General features: G+C 37.1%; 1 protein-coding gene across 4 annotated transcripts in view; it reads right to left on the reverse strand.

Annotated features, from left to right (window-relative positions):
• LTBP1 (latent transforming growth factor beta binding protein 1) overlaps positions 1 to 18,564 on the reverse strand; it is a 467,907-nt gene that overhangs the window by 69,058 nt on the left and 380,285 nt on the right. For all 4 annotated transcript variants that reach the window (XM_020972349.2, XM_020972347.2, XM_020972348.2 and 1 more), the window contains one exon: positions 11,238 to 11,363. In XM_020972349.2, coding sequence (XP_020828008.1) covers positions 11,238 to 11,363 — 126 coding nt within the window. The remainder of the gene's footprint in view (positions 1 to 11,237; positions 11,364 to 18,564) is intronic.

The raw sequence follows: 18,564 nt of genomic DNA on the forward strand, positions 1-18,564 counted from the left end.
GTCATCACCTTAGGAAAAGTTTTTTGGATCTTCAAAATTTTTTTTCAATCTAAATCTTATACTTTTCTCTAAGACCACTCAATTACTCAAATGCAGTTCTGATTTCCCCAATTTGGCTGTTCTTACCAGTTATCCAGATGGAAACTCATCTATGTATGCCCATACTGAGTGACTCTCTTATCTAGATTCTCCTCTATCTTCATCACCTGATCCACTCAAAATCCTGGAGGCCATCCTAAATTCTTACTGATATTATGAAAGTGTCAGTGGCACACTCTGGCTACTGACCTGTATCTCTCACCTTTTATTTGCCCGTCTTTTCTTCCTATCATACGTTTCCCCAATAACATATTTTAATCCTATCCTCAAACATTCTTCATTGGTAGTAAGTCTCAACCTATTCATATTTTACCATGTGTTTCTCCTTTGCTTCATGATACTCAATTTCAAATTCTTTTGGAAACTACAGGGTCCCTACTATAGGTCCTCTTAAAGCCAGAAAATTCTACCAGTAGAGTGCCGGCATTTTTAAAAAATCTTAATTTATTATTTGTTTCTGATAGTTTTCTTTTCAAATTATAAGTTTCAAATTATCTCCCTCCCTTCCACACCCTCCCTCACCCACTGAGAAGGCAAGCAATATGATATCAATTATACGTGTAAAATCATGTGAAAAATATTTCCACATTAGCCATATTTTTTAAAAAGCAAGAAAAATAAATGAAGAAAATTATACTTCAATTTGCACTTAGAGTTCAGCAGTTCCTTCTCTGGATGTGGATAGCATTTTTTCATTATGAGTCCTTTGGAATTGTCTTAGATCATTGTACTGATCACAGTAGCCAAGTCTTTCACAGTTGATCATCATTACATTGCTATTACTGTGTATAATGATCTCTGGGTTTTTCCCCCTTCATTTTCCATTGGTTCATACAGATCTTGCATGTTATTTTTTCTGCAACCACATCTCTTGTCACTTCTCACTGGACACTAATACTCCATCACAATCATATGCCACAACTTGTTCCCCAGTTGATTAAGCATCCCCTATAGTTTCAATTTTTTTGTCACTACAAAGAGAGCTGCTATAAATATTTTTGTACATACAGGTCCTTTTCCTTTTATTTCTTTAGGATTTGGAATAGGTTTCCAGGTAAACTAAAAAAAAAGGGAAGGGTAGCAATCTTGATCTCAGACAAAGCAAAATCAAAAATAGAGGTTTATTAATTAATTCCATCTGGATAACTGGTAAGAACAGCCAAATTGGGGAAATCAGAACTGCATTTGAGTAATTGAGTGGTCTTAGAGAAAAGTATAAGATTTAGATTGAAAAAAAATTTTGAAGATCCAAAAACAAACAAATCTAGTAGTGGTATTGCTAGGTCAAAGGGTAGACACAGTTTTATAGCCCTTTGGGCCTGGTTCTAAATGTTTCTTCAGAATGGTGGGACCAATTCACTACTTCACCAGAAGCGCATTACTGTACCTATTTTTCCCTCACTTCCTCCAGCATTTGTCATTTCTGATAGGTGTGAGGTGGTTAGAGTTGTTTTAATTTGCTTTCCTCTAATCAATAGTGACTTAGAACTTTTTTTCATATGACTATAGATAGTTTTAATTTCTTCTTCTGAAAACTGCTTGTTAATGTCCTTTGAAAATTGATCAATTAGAGAATGGCTCTTATTTTTATAAATTTGACTCAGTTCTATTGCTCAGTACATATTTCAGAAATGAGGCCTTTATCAGAGAAGCTTGCTATAAAAAAATTTTAATATTACTTCATTGTGGTCACTTTTAGCAAAATGTAGTTTCCCTGATTATCCCTTTTAATTAATTAATAAACCTCTATTTTTGATTTTGCTTTGTCTGAGATCAAGATTGCTACCCTTCCCTTTTTTTTTAGTTTACCTGAAACAGATTAGATTCTGCTCCAACCCTTTATTATATTAACTCAGTGTGTGTCTTTCTGTTTCAAGTGTGTCTCTTTATAAAGAATATATTGTTGGATTCTGGTTTCTAATCTATTATGCTATCCACTTCTGCTTTATGAGTGAGCTCATTCTATTTACTTTCACAGTTATGATTACTGTGTTTTCCCCTGCATCCCATTTTCATGTTTCTTCTTCTCTCTCTGTGTTTTTATCCTGTCCAGCCTTAAAGGTCTATTTTGCTTCTAACCACTGACTCCCTTAATATGTCCTCCCTTTTAGCATCTCCCATAACCCCCCCACTTTCTTTTACCTCTTTCCTCTTTTATTTCCCATTTCTATGCAAAACTGAGTATGTGTATGTATGTGTATATACACATGCATATATATGCACATATATATATATATATATATATATATATATATATATATATATTCCCCTCCCCCCACTCTTCCCTCTTTGAACAAGTTCTGATGAGAGTGATGGGAGGGAGGAAGCATTGCCCACCACTTCCCATCTTCCCCCCACCCATTTTCCCTTCCACTGTAAAAGCTCTTCTTTATAGGCCTCTTCTAGTGAGAAAAATTTCCCCATTTCTCTGTCTCCCTCTTTTTCACCCTTTCATTCTTTTTTTTGTGATCATTCCAAATATAATCAGTTAACATCCATGCCCTCTGTCTACATAAACTTCTTTTAACTACCCTAATAATGATAAAGTTCTTAAGAGTCACATGTATCATCTTACCATATTAGAATGAAAACAGTTTAACTTTATTGAGACCCCTGTGATTACTTTCATGTTTACCTTTTTGTGCTTTTCAGGCTTGTTCATGCTGTTTTTTTTTCTATTGCTAGTTCTGGAGTTCTGCTACTTTTTAGTGCTTCCAAGGTGGTATTATGTGGGGAGACTTTGGTCTCTGCTTTCCTAGTCTGCACTCTGGTCTTTACCCAGGAAGGATCCCTGGTCTCTTTCAGCCACAAGCACCAGCACTCCTCTTTGCATTGGAACTGTGACCAGGGCCTCTGCTCCCTTGTGACCGACCCCCAGCATTCGTCTCTGGCCTGAAACTGCAACCCAGAATTATATACAGGCAGTTAAGTTGCCAGTCAATGATAGCTGTACCCAGTGCCAGCAAAGGGCCCCTTGGAATCTCTTTCTGACCAATTGTCTGACCCCATTATCAGCTCTGGACTGAGAATTCCTGAAGCTGCTGCCACTACATGTGCGAGGACCAGACAAGTTTCCACTCTGATGTCACAAACTTCTCCCAACCTCCTAAGTTTTCTTAGGCCAGAAAAATGTCTCACCCCGACCTTTTGTTGGCGTTGCTGTTCCAAAATTTGAGTTGAGGCATTATTTTAAAGTTGTTTGGAAGGGAATGTTGAGAGAGTTCAGCGGGTTGTCTCTTATTTACCATCTTGGCTCCACCCCCTAGAATGCTGGTATGAAAAAGGCAAGTCTTTTGTTTCCAGGAGAAGATGGGTAACATTAAAAGGAGTTTTGTAATTTTCTGAAGCAATCCAGGCTATCATCTACAACTATGGGTCCAACTATTATCCCTTTGTATTGTCAATCCAAGACAAACATTCTGATGTCCTATATTATAAGCCAAGAATAATTAGCTGTGATTTTAAAATTATGTTGCATTTAAACAAGTCTTCAAGACAAGTTTAATGATAAAAACACTTCGGGTGAGGTGGACGTGTGATTTCACTATAAGAAAATTCCTAAAAAAAAAAACAACAGAAAATTCCTGATGTAGAAATTTCCTCTACTAAGGCAAATCAGAAATTTGTTCTGTAACTAAAAGTCTTAGAGAGCTTCCTAGAGTGTTGAGAAGTTAAGAGATGTGTCAGAGGCAAGGCTAAAATCCAGGTCTTCTTGAGTCTAAGACCCTTTGTCTATCCACTATGCAACACTGCCCTTGTACTAAATAAGTGTCATCACAATAAACACATGTGTAATTAGTTTGGAATTTCCCACGTGTTTATTCTAAATAGTTATTTTGTACAACTTTACCATCGTTCCTGGATTGTACACATGATGACGGCCTGAATCACAGTAGTTATAGCGTCAGAGGAGAGGAAGATGAATATGTAAGAGATGTTAGGTAAAATAGAGAAACCTTGAGAACAGATTAGATATAGGGAGTGAGTGAGAGTGAAGGTGACACCTAGGTTGTGATCAGGAGTGATTTGGAGGAGAGTGGTACCCTCGAGAGTACTAAGGAAGTTAGGAAGAGGGGAGGGGAAAAGATAATGAGTTCAGTTGTGATCTTATTAAATTTAAGGTGACTATGAGACATCCAGTTCAAGATGCATAGGAAAAGAATTGCTGAGTGAACTCAAGCACAATCATTGCTTGGCCATAAGTAACATCAGTAGCAGTGACAATGTCAATATTTAGGTCTCTGAAGACTTCTAACTTTGATAACCCAGATGTCACACACACACACACACACACACACACACACACACACACACACACACACACAATTTAGGGCTAAGATTTTAGGTTGAGTTAACTAACCCAGAGGGGAAAAAACAGATTCTATTTATATCATTTTATAAGGTTTTTGGCTATTATGATAAAAATCCTTTATATAAATTAGTAACTTTCACTCAAATTGGACACATTAGAAGTTGATGCCTCAATTTCATATGTCATATGAAGAGTAAATACGTTCTTCTCTAGAATATAGATAATACACACACACACATATAAATAAAACACATTACACAAAGTAGATAAATAATAAAAAATTTAAATAGAACAATGACACACTCCAGTGAAGACAGGAAGAACTGAGGGTCATGTGAAGATCAAAAGTGACTACCCTTAGTTTTTATTAACAGCATAACTTGTTAAAAAGTTCCTTTGATGGAAAATGTGAGCTTACATACTCTATTCAGTTGTACTTTTCATTTTGAGATGCAGTCAGTTGGCAATTCCATTACATTTATTCTAGGATGTGGCAACCATATATACACCTGTGATCTGTTATTGCAGATCAAAACTGCAACAACTAAAAACTAAAGGCTAGTTCAATCAAAAAATCTTGGAAGCTAAAGAAAGTATGCTATTTTTCTTTAAGTAATTCTAAAAAGTAAACTATTATACTGATCTTCCCTCCTTCCCACATCAATGGTATAGATAGGCTAAGAAAACATAAATGTAGTTGATCAGAATAGCAGTAGGATTTCTGAATTTTTTGGTAAATAAAAGTTCCCAAGATCATAGCTCTAGAGATGGAAGGGACCTCAGAGGCCATCTAATTTGCATTTCTCATTTTACAGATATGAAACTTGAGGGCCATAGAGATTAAGGAGAATATAGTAGCAGATGTAAGCTTTGCAAGGGAAAGAACTATCTTACTCTTTTATTTGAATTCTTAGAGCTTGGCACAGGGCCTGGAATGTAGCAGGTAAACATCTACCAATAAGAGCTTACTAACTTATTAAGTGACCTTTCCCAAAGTCACACAGGTAGTGACAGAGCTGAGTGTTAAACCCAAGTCTTCTGATGCCAAACCTAGCCTTTTTTGCATTGACTATAGATAATTTTCTTTGATTTATAATTTGCCTCACTTTACAAATAACAGGGAAAAGTGCCAGCAGAGTCATAGAGATCAATTGGTTAACTATGAGAAATGTGGCAAAATGTGCCCTTGTGTTAAAACCAATTAATCATTTAATATTTTACCTGCTAGACACTTTACAACTAATTTTGGAGTCATTATATTCTCTTAAAAGCACAAATAGGCATCGATTGTGAAAAGACAAATTTTTAACCAAAGAAGAACTCTATTGATAACAAAGAATTGGCTAAAAGAGAGACTCAGGGAACATGAGTGCCTTTGGTATGGGCTAGCTATCAAAATACAGCATCCAGGATAGACCTATTTATCGATTCTACTCTCTAGTAGTCAAATATAATATTACTCAGCTACCATATATTGTTTATTTATCCTTCTAAAAGAGAAGTTTTCAGAGTTCTAAAACTTTAAAAGGTCAGAAATGAAAACTTAGGATGGGCTCTTGAATATTTTGCTAAACTTTATTAAAACTTTGATATGCAGAAGATAATCAAACAACCCATGGAAAATCTTTATTCCAGGTCCAAAAGGAGTCTTTTCCAGAAAAAAAAAATTCTTCAACTCTCCTTAATGATTTAAGCAGCCATTTTCACTCACTTTTTCATAAATACATTCTCAGAAAGAACTAGTATGAAGAAAAGAAGACTTTATAGCTGGAAGCCACATCCCAGAATGCTATATGGTCTTTAAAACTTTTTTTTGGTTTTGCCTTAGAACTAAGTGAAATTTCCTTTTTCTTGGAAACATAAGAGATATGTAAATAGGATCTCATTACTTTTTAGGTTCAGATCTGAAAGTGGCTTTCCTAAAATTAAAAAATGGTTATTTTCACCAGCCAGGTGTAAAATAAATGGATTATTGCTGTGGCAGAGGCCGACTAGTATCCTACTTGCCCCTTCCCAAAATTTTAAATATTTTTTTTAATCTGGTGTTTGACATAAAATTTTACCTGTAAGCCAACAAAACCACCAATTACTTTTGGACAATCATCAACTATGGCTTCAAAATTTTCCTTTTATGCTACATTGTTTATAAAAAAAATTACACTTCACTCCTGAGGATAAACCTCTCTACTCTTTTTTATATACTCTGACTTGGCTAAAGTTGGCTGTAATTTTATCCTATTTCTTATGAAAGGGAAATTAATTTTCGAAGTTTTGAAAATATGGTTTCTGGTTTTAGGTCCTTCTCTACTGTTAGTAGACTCTGGGCACAGTTGTATAGTATTAATGAATTACTGGGACATATGGCTTTTTAAAAGTTTTATTATCCAAGCCTACTAATTTTCATTTGTGTCTTTTTATTTTTCAAAATGACTGAGCAAACATTTTTAAACACAAAAAATAGTCAAAGCATTGATAGAACCTACTTCTCTGGAGATCTTAAAAACACAAAACATATCTGTATCATTTTGGTGCAATTCTACTGAGAGTCAGTAGGGCTGCCCACGACTCATTCTAATTTGAGAAAACTGGTATGTACTAAAAAGAGATAAGAATAATGGAGCTGAATTTGTTTAGCATATTGGGAGTGCCTTTGATATGGGCTTTGGTATGACTCTAAGTATTTTTGGAGAACTGTCATAAAGGTAAAGGGAAATTCACAAAGAAGGGTAACCAGGATAATGAAAGGCCTAGAAATCATGGTATATTGGGATCATCTGAATGAATCACGAATTTTTAGATTGAAGAAGAGAAGACTTACAGAGACTATCATACCTGCCTTCAAATATTTGAAAGGCTATTGTGTGAAAGGAGTATTAGACTTGTTTTGATTGGTGCCCAAGAGGAGGAGGAACGGAACTGGGAACAACAAATATTGGTTAGAAAGAGAAAGACATAGGTCTATATTAAATCAGTAAGCCATTTCCAATAGTCATCTAGTAGAAAGGCCACTGCCCTAGTAGTTAGGAAACTTTAGTTCTACTAGCCCTGTCACTTCCCTTAGCTATCATGCTATACCTCTCCTTTCTCAGATGAATTCTTTGAAAAATATTCTACTTTCTTTCTTCTCCCTTACTCCTCAATTTGCAATTTACCTTTCAGCGTAATCACTCAACTGAAACCACTCTCTCCAAAGTTACCAATGATCTAACTGACAAATCTGACTGTTAAATTTTCTCAGTCTTCAAACTTCTCAAACTACATGCTGTATTTAACACTGATGTCCAACCTTTCTTTTAAGATAATCTTTACTGTCTGGATTTTCATGGCACTAATCTCTCCTGGTTTGCCTTTCACTTTTATGATTGCCCTTTCTCAACATCCTTTGGGAGTTCATCATGTACATAAGACACCCAAACTCTGGGTGTTCTCCAAGGTTCTGGCCTGGGTCCTTCCTATACATTCTTTCTCAGAAACATCATCACCAATGGGTTAACCAACAACTCTATGGCAGATGACTGCCAGATCTGAAATCCAGACCCTCACCTTCAGACTTGTATCATCAATTAATCATTTGGATATTTCAAACTGGAAGTCCGGAGCTATCTTAAACTCAACATGTTTAAAATTGAACTTTTTACCTTTCCTCCTGCTATTTCTACCTTCACAACATCTCTCGTATCCAACCTCTTAGGTCAGGCCCTCATCACCTCTCACCTAGATTAGTGCAACAGCTTCCTAAAGTTTTTCACCACACCAGGTCACCTTCCAGACTACTGACAAAGAGATTTATTTTAAATGTAGTTCTGACCACGTCACCCCCTACTCAATCAATTCCAGTGTTTTCCTATTACCTCTAGAATAAAATACAAGCTGCTTTGTTAAACTTTGAACATAACCTGGTCCAACCTATCTTTCCAGCCTAGCACAATACCTGGTATATAGTAGGAGCTTTCTAAATACTTATTGATTGACTGATGTTGAGTTTCAGAATCTTTATCAATATTTTGAATTATACTGAATGACATCTAAGGATTCTTTCAGCTCTCCTAATCTACCATTCCAGATCAGGGGAGAGTTAATATGTGCCTTAACTTTATGGTAATGACTTTAGGAAAGAAATGGAGGTGATGGATGCAAGTGAAATATTGGAGAGAGAACTACAGGAATTAGTGACTGATTTGTATGTTAGATAAAGAAGCCAAAGATGCATTTCATCCTTTGGACTCATTTGACTGGTAGGATGGTGATGGCATTAGCAGAAATGGGAAAGTTAAAAAAAAAAGCAGAGAAGGAAAGATAATTAGCTCAGTTACAATTAGCACACTATGCTTCCCCAGCATTATTGGACCGAATGATCTGTGGTCAGACTATGTGACTATCAAATGGAAGTCCATGAGAGCAAGGTATATCAACAAAGGATTATCTGGAGGCTTAGAAGTGAGTCTGTCAGGGCATAGAGGAGTAGTGGCAGCCACATCCTGGTTACAATTAAGGACTATATTCAAATGGCTGAAACTTAAACCAAAGCTAAAGGTGAATACCTCCTGGATCTTGACACAGGCTATATGAACCCATTCGATTCAACACATTTTGTAAAGTCCTACTATATTCATGACATGGTGATACATATTGGATGGAATCAATAAGATTTAGTCCACAAGTCCATGAATGTACAATAGAGTAAGACAGATTATATTTTACAACACTAATACTGAGAGGAAGCATGTTTAGTATTGAGAGGCTGCAATGGTTAGTATTGAGAGGCAGAACAGTATAGAGAACTAGCCTTGGAATCATTAAGACTGAGGTTTAAGTTCTACTTCTGATACATTCCACCTGTATAAACCTAAGCAAATACCCAGCCTCTCAGTACCCTAGAAAATTCTGAAAGGACTGGCAGAATAGTTGCCAATCTGCAGATTGGTGGAAGAAGTATCCTCATGTGGAGCTCCCTGTGCTAATGAAATAACAGATCTGCATGTTTTAAAAAAGTTAAATCACATAACACAAGCAATTATAATTGGGAATTTAAAAAAAAGCTTTTATTATCCACTGACTTAAAGCCAAGCAAAGTAGCAGAGTTGCGGTTTTTGTAATGCAGAGATTATAAGAAGTTTCAGCATTAGTGACTCAGACTGGCCAGCCTCATCTCCCTAGGCTAGGAAATATTGTAAACTTTCCAAAAGAATCTATTGTCAATGTCCTTTTGAGGTCTTCTGGCACCAGATCACTACATATACCACTATCATAAAGCTCTAAGCAAGGAAAACAATATTTCTTTTTGGTTGTTCATATAACAGATTATTATGCTTTTTCTTTGGTTTCCTAACTCCAAACCCATACTATGATTCCCTCAATCCTCCCTCATCCCCTAATCCACACTACTAAGTCCAGTTCTCTCATGCTCAGAGTAAGTCTGGCACCAATATTTTGTCTCCACTTAGCTGGAGAGCTAGTTCAACAATTGCCTGCTTTTTATAGTCCCAGTTTATTCTCCATAACACGGTAATTAGTTTCAGATGAAATCAATCACTCCTTGGTGGTGCTAGCAGTAAGAACAGGCACCTCTTTCTTGTTGATCTTTAGTTACAATTCAAGAACTGGGGTACTCCAGTGATCCCTAGCAGAACCTTCCCATCTATGCTTCCAAACCACAAGAAAATTTGAACCTGGATTCTCAGAAAGATATGCAATTGTTCACATGACTTATGAATATAAAAATCATCTCAGTTCGTGTTTATTTTATGAAAAATGTTCTGGTGCCTTATTTGCATTTTCTACCATTCTTCACACTAGGGACTCTGGAGCTGGCAGAGCTAGCTTTAGCTCTGCTCTCTTCATTCCTGACATGTCTCATTCTCTGGACTTCTCCATCTCCTCTCCTAGCCACCTGATCCTTGCCTAGCTTTCTAGTACCTTTTTCCCTGTTGTGATGCCTCATTAGAATGTAAGCACCTTGTGGTTTGTATTGGCATCCCCAGCATTAAGCACAGCCTACGTAACTGACTAGACTTGTGATTTAATTGGTGTAGGAAACTGTGTCTACCAATGCCATTCAGCTTTTGCTCTGGAACTAGGGTCTCAAAGAGCTTCCTGCGAATCATTAAGCTCAATGCCTCACCAATAGCCATACAACAAGCCTGTGCCAGAAAAGAGCCTCAGACAGAGGTCTCTCCAATCCTGAGGCCAACTTTAGATTCACAAGGTCATGTTGACTCTCAACCAAATATAATAAAGATCTAATAATATAAGTCTTCTTAGCACATTTAGTGCTATGTCCTAGCAAGCATGAAGATGTAGCCAAGAACAACCCAATCATCTTCCTTTTTCTATAGATGGGCCGTCATTGGGGCCAACAAGTGCTAACTAATGAATACTAAGCTTTACCAGTAAACCACTAAAGTGTGTAGAGGAAATCAAAGGAAAAAGTTGTTGCTGACAAGCACACAGAGAAAGTAAAAGAGAAAAAAATTTTTTAAACAAATGTACTGAAAGAGATAATCAACAAATAACAGACTATATTACAGATATATCATTTTGTTATGGTCTCTCTGCTCTCTCCACCCCCACATTTTAAAATCTCATTAATCTGTTAACAATCACAGAACCAAGTTGTCTTTGCTCTAATCATCACCTCAGGTTACCATATTGGCACATCGTTGTAACCTTTGAGCTGTCCTTTCAAACTATGAATCACTTGATACAGCTCTGGAGGCCATGTTATGAATACTCTAATGCCTTGGAGACTTTACCTACTTAAAGAGAAATTAACCACCTGCCTGCCTTATTATGTGATTTCTACCAGATTTCTTCTTGCTCATCTTACCTTCACATGTTTGGCCATCTGTAGAGATGGAAAAACCTTGTTCACAGATGCAGTGAAAAGAACCATCCGTATTCAGACATTCTCCATGAGGACCACAGAGCTCTTTTTGCTCACATTCATTAATATCTGGAATTTAAAATGAGTTACAAGTGATTAAGGAATCTTCTATCATTTTCCAGTGACATCAGATATAAGACCCAGTAACTGACATCTTTAGAAAAATCTCTTAAAGACAATGGTAGAAATTTCCTTTCTTTTTTTTCCTTTTTAATTTAAAAAATTCTATTTGTAGTGATTACTATCAAACAATGATGCAAATGTAAAAGCACAACAGCAATTACTGTGCATAAAACCATGAGTGCAGTTTATTAACAATTTAATAAAGCCATAATAATAAAATCCTATTTGCTTCCATGTCCCCTTTTTTATTTCTGTATTTTTTTAACATTTCAGTTATTACTATTTTTACATAATCACAGTATACATAAAGCTCCTCTAATTTTGCTCTCCTACCGTGGTTAGAATAAATTGAACTTATTTTGGAATTGGACTAGAGTAATCTCTCTATAAGACAAGCCACAATGTAGGAGTTGTATTATTATGAGTGGTAGCTAGGCTACATGCTCCATTAAAGGATGCCTAACCTCTAGAAAATATTTACTGGACAAAGAATGCTTTGTTTTATTTCAAGATAGATATGTTTACAGAAGAGATATTTTGCATTTTCAGACATCAGTTAAGATTTATTCAGCCTATTTTATTAGCGGCATTCCCTCAACATGAGGGATTATCATCTACTCAGCCAGGATCCTGAGGTGTTACAAAGGTGTTGACAATGCATGATGTACTGTCCAGCAATTGATGTTTGGATTATTTGAGGTGTTCTTATCAAATCAGAGAGCCTCAGAGAAGACTAAGAATGAGCCCTTGCCAGGCTAGATAAGAACCAGGAGACAGCAGAGTTCAGAAAGCCAAGGGGCCAGGGGAGACTGCTTCTCTCCATGGTCTCTCCTCCACCAATTTATCTTCTTCCTCCATTCCCTAAAAATGAGTGTCCCACAAGATTCTAAACTTGGCCTTCTCTTATATCAATGCAATCGTATAATTATCATCTTTACTTGGATCACTTCTAAGTCTACATGCCCAATCTTATCTTTCCCCCTTAGCTCCATTCCTATATTCATACATGTCTACTAGACATCATCTGGTTGTCCCACTATTGCTTCAACCTGAAAATACCCTAAATTTACTTCATAGACTCACCATACTACCCAGGTTACATCTACACTCATGAAACTGAAATGGAACCAACAGTTTCTTGCAGTTACCATTTCTACCTTGTATCTCTCCTACTCTCTAAGTGAAAGGCAGCATGGTATAGTACAAAGACTGTGGAATATTAGTGGATGTACCACTTATTACCTGTCAAACTTTAAGTAAACAATTAACCATGCTAGGTCTCAGTTTCTTCCTTTGTAAAGCAAGTATGTTGTCCTAAATGACCTCTAAGGTCCTTTCTAGCTCTAAATGTATGATCCTAGGGGATCACCTCCCCGTCCCACACACACACACACACACACACACACACACACACACACACACACACATACTCAAAGTGTGAATATCCTGACAATATTAATTACATTATACCATGTTTAATCAATCATTAAATATTTATTAATCCCCTACTAAGGATCAGGCACTACTTTATTCACTCAGGATACAAAAATAAGGCATTCACTACTTCTGAAGAGCTCTACTGGGGAAAACAATATATACACAGAAAAAAATGCAGGATCTACAAATACAAAACAATTTTGGGGGAGAGGGCACTAAAAACTAGGGGAATAATGAAAGGCCTCTTGAAGAAGGTGATACTCAATTCCTGAATGGAACTATGAATTTCAAGAAGGAAAAATGAGAACAGAGAGAATTCCTGGTATGGGGGACAACTTGTGCTGAGGCTGGAGGTAGGAATGTTGGGCAGAAGGTATATAACAAGTGGGCTAACTGGGCTGAAATTCAGAGGGTATAAAGAGTAATGTGCAATCAGTATGAAAAATTAGACTGGAGCAGGACTAGAAAGGACTTTAAATACCAAAGAGCAAGAGTCTTAATCTTTTTTGTGTCATGGATCCTTTTGGCAGTCTGGTAAAACCTATGTCCCTATCTATTGACTATATTCCTACTCAAAGGAAATGTTAATTTCTGTTAAATGTGCGTAAAATAGAAGTGCCCCCCCCATTCAAGCTTACAGTAGATCTTGAAATCTATCCACATACCCTTTTAGGTCTATTGGACTTCAGGTTAAGGACCTCTATCCTTAAGAGAGAAGCCATTCTTACTATAGTCAGTGAGGGCCTGCTTACTTTCAAGTCCAAAAAGTGCTTCTCCATTTTCACCCTTCTCAACCTCTTCACAACTTTTGAAATGATGCATCCCAATCTATCAGTTGGAGACTTCCAACATCACTGGCAACACCATGAGAATACTGTCTTTATGTCAAAGATCTCCCATTAACTTATCTCCTAAAGACCAACACATATCCTTGGTCTCTTATCTTTCTCCTATACAGCAGGAACATATAAGCCTCTCAGATAATTCAGAAACTCAGATAACAGAAATACGTTTGCCCTGAGATCTTTGTCCTTCATCCAGTCCTTTAGAGTATCATGACCAGATGTAAATGTGCCTGATTATGATGTTAATATATCTGGTTAAGAATCTTGTCCTATAGTCAACTTCATACAGATCATTAGATATAGAGTTGAAAGGAAGCTTAGTAATCAGCAAATCTAATACCTTAATATTACAAATGAGGAAAGTTAGGCTTACAGAGGAAGCAACTTACCTAAGGATAAAAAATACTAAATAGTCAAGTTGAGATTTAAGCCCAGGTCTTCTGATTCCCTATCTTGGGTTCTCTCCATTATACTACTCAGCCTTTCACAATATAATGACCATAAGTACTATTTATCTGATAATTCACACAAGAACAGAGCAATTTTCAAGTTATCACTGTTTATTTCCCTACATACTCATCCTGCTGAAAAAGCTCAGCACTTCCTCCTTTATAAAGTTTCTTGTATCCTCCCTTATCTTTTCATCTTTATTAAAAAAGCATAGCCCAAACTCTGGTAATCTCTTGCCTGGGCTACTACAAATTCATTCTTACTGCTAACATCACTCCCTCCAAGCACTGGCTAACTTTTGTTTTCCGTCCAGGCATACTAACTACGCCACATGCCTTTTTCAAAGATTTCAGTTTGTTTCTCATTGTTTCATGGATCAAATCCAAGTTCCCCACCCTTTACCAGGGGCCCTTGACAAAATTACCCTAGATCTTATTTCCTTGGTTTTTTCTTACACCTTAGTGTAGTTCATTAAAAGTTTTATGTACTTATTTTGAATTAGGTAAAACAGGCATAGAATTCCGTAAGTTACTAATTAGCCAATGATCTTTTTAAAAAATCTTAAATTTTGATGACAGAAACTGCAAAATAAATCCCAGGGTTTTTCCAGAAAACTGCTAACAAACCAGCCTGGATATCTTGATCTAGAGAAACATATGCATTCAATTTGGGCTACACTTTTTGAAGCATTTCTAAACGAGTCTTACTAGTAGCTCTGAGCTAAAAACCAGACTGTATTTGAGTTGGGTCTTATTCAGCAGTCCCAGATTCCACAGCACAACAGAATCTTGAGTTAAGTCAAAATCTGAAACTCAAATAGGTTCAGAATCTGTTTACCTACCACACTATTAACACTCTTAAAATGTGAATCATCATTTTAGCAATTACAGGCATTGTCTCTTATTTTACAAATGAAGTAATTGAGGCACAGAGAGGTTAAGGAACTTGCCTAGGGTCACTGACCTAGTAATTATCTAAGTAGAATTGAAAGTGGATCTTCTTGACTCTTGGTTCATTGATTGACCTACTCACTCCACCACACAGCCTCACAATTAATGGGAGAGAACCACAAAGTCAATCTGCTACTCATGAAGGAGATTACTCTTTAAACATTAATTAATGTGCTCTGAACATATCTGATTTTATTTTTCTTTATAGAAATATTAATCCACTCTGGAAATCACCAGTAACCAATATAGCAAAGAATTGTTATCAATTTAACAATGACTTGATGTTACTAACAATAATAACAGCTAGCATTTTTATGGAAGCTAGGTGACACCCTGGATAGAGTGCTGGGCCCAGAAACAAGAAAACTCAGCTTCCTGAGTTCAAATCTGGCTTCAGGCACTTAATAGCTGTGTGACCCTGGGCAGGTCACTTAACCCTGTTTTCCTCAGTTTCCTCATCTGTAAAATGAACTGAAAGAGGATATGGCAAACCACTCCAGTATCTTTGCCAAGAAAGCCCTAAATAGAGTGACTAAGAGTTGAACGTGACTGGAAAACAACTGAACAAGCAATTATATAGCACAGTAAGGTTTGAAAAATGCTTTCCATACATTATCTCATTAGATCCTCATAAACTCTATTGAGCAGCTGCTGTTACTGTTTCCATTTTACAACTGAGGAAGCTAGGACTGAGAGAGGATAAGTGACTTGCCCAGGGTCACACAGATAGTGTGTTTTTGTTTGTTTTTTGAGACTGAGTCTCTCCCTCTTAGCCTGGGAATTTGGACCTGAGGCTCCATTTCTGACTGGGGCCAGATTGCTTTTCCTTGGGCAGCCTGATGGTCCCCTCCTTGCCAACACACACTCTTGGTGGCCTATCATATTGGTGTCATACTTAGTATGGACACCCTGTCAGGTTTAGCTCTATGGCAGTTCAGAACTCCCAAGCCCAAAGGATCTATCGGCCTCGGCAACCCCATTAGAAGGGATTATAGGCCTCCACCACCACACCCAGGGTATAGGACAGGATATGAACTCAGATATTCCTGACTGAAAGTTCATTGCTATAGACTGTGACACCTACTTGCCTAAGTGAGACAAAAGAGAAGATGGTGAGACAAATGCTTGAAATTTCCTATCAAATTAAAGACTGTAACAGAATATATATTCTGCAAACGACTGATGGCAAAAAGGACTATATAGAGGTACATAGACAGTACTTAACAAATGTTTATGGAATTCAGTTGAATTGACTTGATTTGGAAGAATAGATAGGGATAGAACATGTAGCTGAATGGGACTGAATGAACCACAAATGAGAAAAGTTTACTGAGCAATGAGGAAAGAAAAGGGGGAAGAGGTGACAGAGAGAGAAAGAAGAGGGGCAGAAAGAAAGAAGAGGAAAGAGAGGGAGAGAGAAAAAGAAGAAGAGGGAGAGAAAGAAAGGGAAAAGGGAGAGGGAGAGAAAGAGAGGGAAACACAGAGAGAAAAAGAGCTTGCTTGGCAGTGGCAGTGGAGAACAAGGAGTGTGCCATGTCCCAGCCTCAGTGTGCTGCACAAGCTACAAAAGAAATAAGATACAGGCTCTGTATTTCTTGGCATTTCTGTCTAAACTAATGTTCATTTTGTTAAAATGTCAAAGCACGCCTGAAAATATATTCATGTAAATTTACAACTTAAATGTTACTACTCTGTTATTTTAAAACCAATGCAATTTGTCTGAAGAGTTGGAAAGATGGAAGTAGTCATTTTCATCTAGCATCACAGTAATGTTATATGGAATTCATAAAAACATTGGTGAAAGTTCGAGGAGCACAATCATATATTTGATTCTTGTGATATCTGTCAAAAGTGGTTTGGAAAGACTATAAGCACCCTGAAGGTAAAAAATATGTTTTGTACTTTCTTTAAATCCCTAGCTCTTAGCACAATGTCTTGTACACAATTAATTTCATTAATAAGAATTTCTTAAGTGTCAGGTCCTGTGCTAGATACTGGGGCCACAAAGGCAAAAATGAAAACATCCTTTGCTCTCAACAAGCTTACATTCTATCAAAGGAAATCCCCACCTCAGACACTGACTAGCTGTGTGACCCTGGGCAAGTCACTTAACCTCTCTGTGCCTCCATTTCAATATCTATCTGTAAAACAAAAGGGAACTGGATTCAAAAGACCCCCAAAGCTCTCTTCCAACTCTAAATGTATCAAATACATATATAATATATAAGCATATAAAGAATAATAAAAAATATTAAGAGCCTACTATGTGTCAGGCACTGCTAAGAGCTGGGGATACAATTATTAAAAAAGACAAGATCTGCCCTCAAAGAGCTTACAATCTAATGGGAAGAGACAGCACACAAAAGGAGCTAGGAAAATGATGCTGGAAAAGGATGACACCAGGGGAGTATCTTGTGCAGTTGAAACCAGGCTGACCAGAGTGAGCCAAAAGTCCAGTTTCTATAACGGAAGGCATTAAGAGAAGTTTGTTATGCCACCCTCCGGCCCTTTACTCAGAGGGAAGAGGAAGCAGATGGAGGTGGTGTCAATCAAGGCTTAAGTTAGATGCTAAGTGATGAGCTTCAGCTGGGATTGGCATCTTGTTCCATGGCAGAGCAGCAAGTTAGATTAGGGAGGGAGGTCACAAGCAGATGGGTCAATCAGGAAAGGCTAGAGGACAGTACTGGAGATGGATTTTAAAGGAATTAAGGGGTGCTATGACATGTAGTCGAAGAGGAAGAAAGTACATTACCGACATGGGTGACAGCCAGTATAAAGGCAAAGAAACAAGAATCAAAGCAACATATGAGGAACAACAAGAAAGCCAGTTTGGCCCGAAGTGAAGAAAAGAAGTAACACATAACAAGGTTACATTATGCAGCTCACAGCAGATATTTTCAATATTTATTTCTTGTTGCTGATCCAAACATAAGTTATTTATGTTATTCAAACATGTATGAGAGGGTGGACACAACTCTCTGCCTCTGAATACATGCTATTAGAGAATGTATGGCTATCTTGATGGAAATCATCCTTGCCTTTTATACATGTCAATAAGAAGACATTCAACATAATTATATTTCTAATGGCATATTATGAAGTTCAAGAGAATCAAATAACAAAAAACATGTAAGTACATATTACAGTAAATTTTCAGGGTGAAAAATACAGGAAAGGATTGAGGGAAATGGAGGAATGATTTTAAGGTGTTGTGCAGACAGTAATGAATTAGGAGTCAGAAGATCTGTCTGCTATCCTTGAGCCCAGCACTGAGTCACAGACTCAATTCTGATTGAGTCAAAGAATCCATCCTGTTGGAGCAGGAAGAGTTCATCTTTTCTAATCCTTTCATTTCCAGATGAGAGAATTGAGACCCAGAGTTGAAGTGACTTGCCCAAGGTTACAGAGTTTGTTAATAGTGGAACTGCGACTACTAAAACCTAAGACTCCTATTTCCCAATCCAG

This window comes from Phascolarctos cinereus, unplaced genomic scaffold, assembly GCF_003287225.1.
Source record: "Phascolarctos cinereus isolate Bilbo 61053 unplaced genomic scaffold, phaCin_HiC Scaffold_2;HRSCAF=192, whole genome shotgun sequence".
NCBI classification, from domain to species: domain Eukaryota; kingdom Metazoa; phylum Chordata; class Mammalia; order Diprotodontia; family Phascolarctidae; genus Phascolarctos; species Phascolarctos cinereus.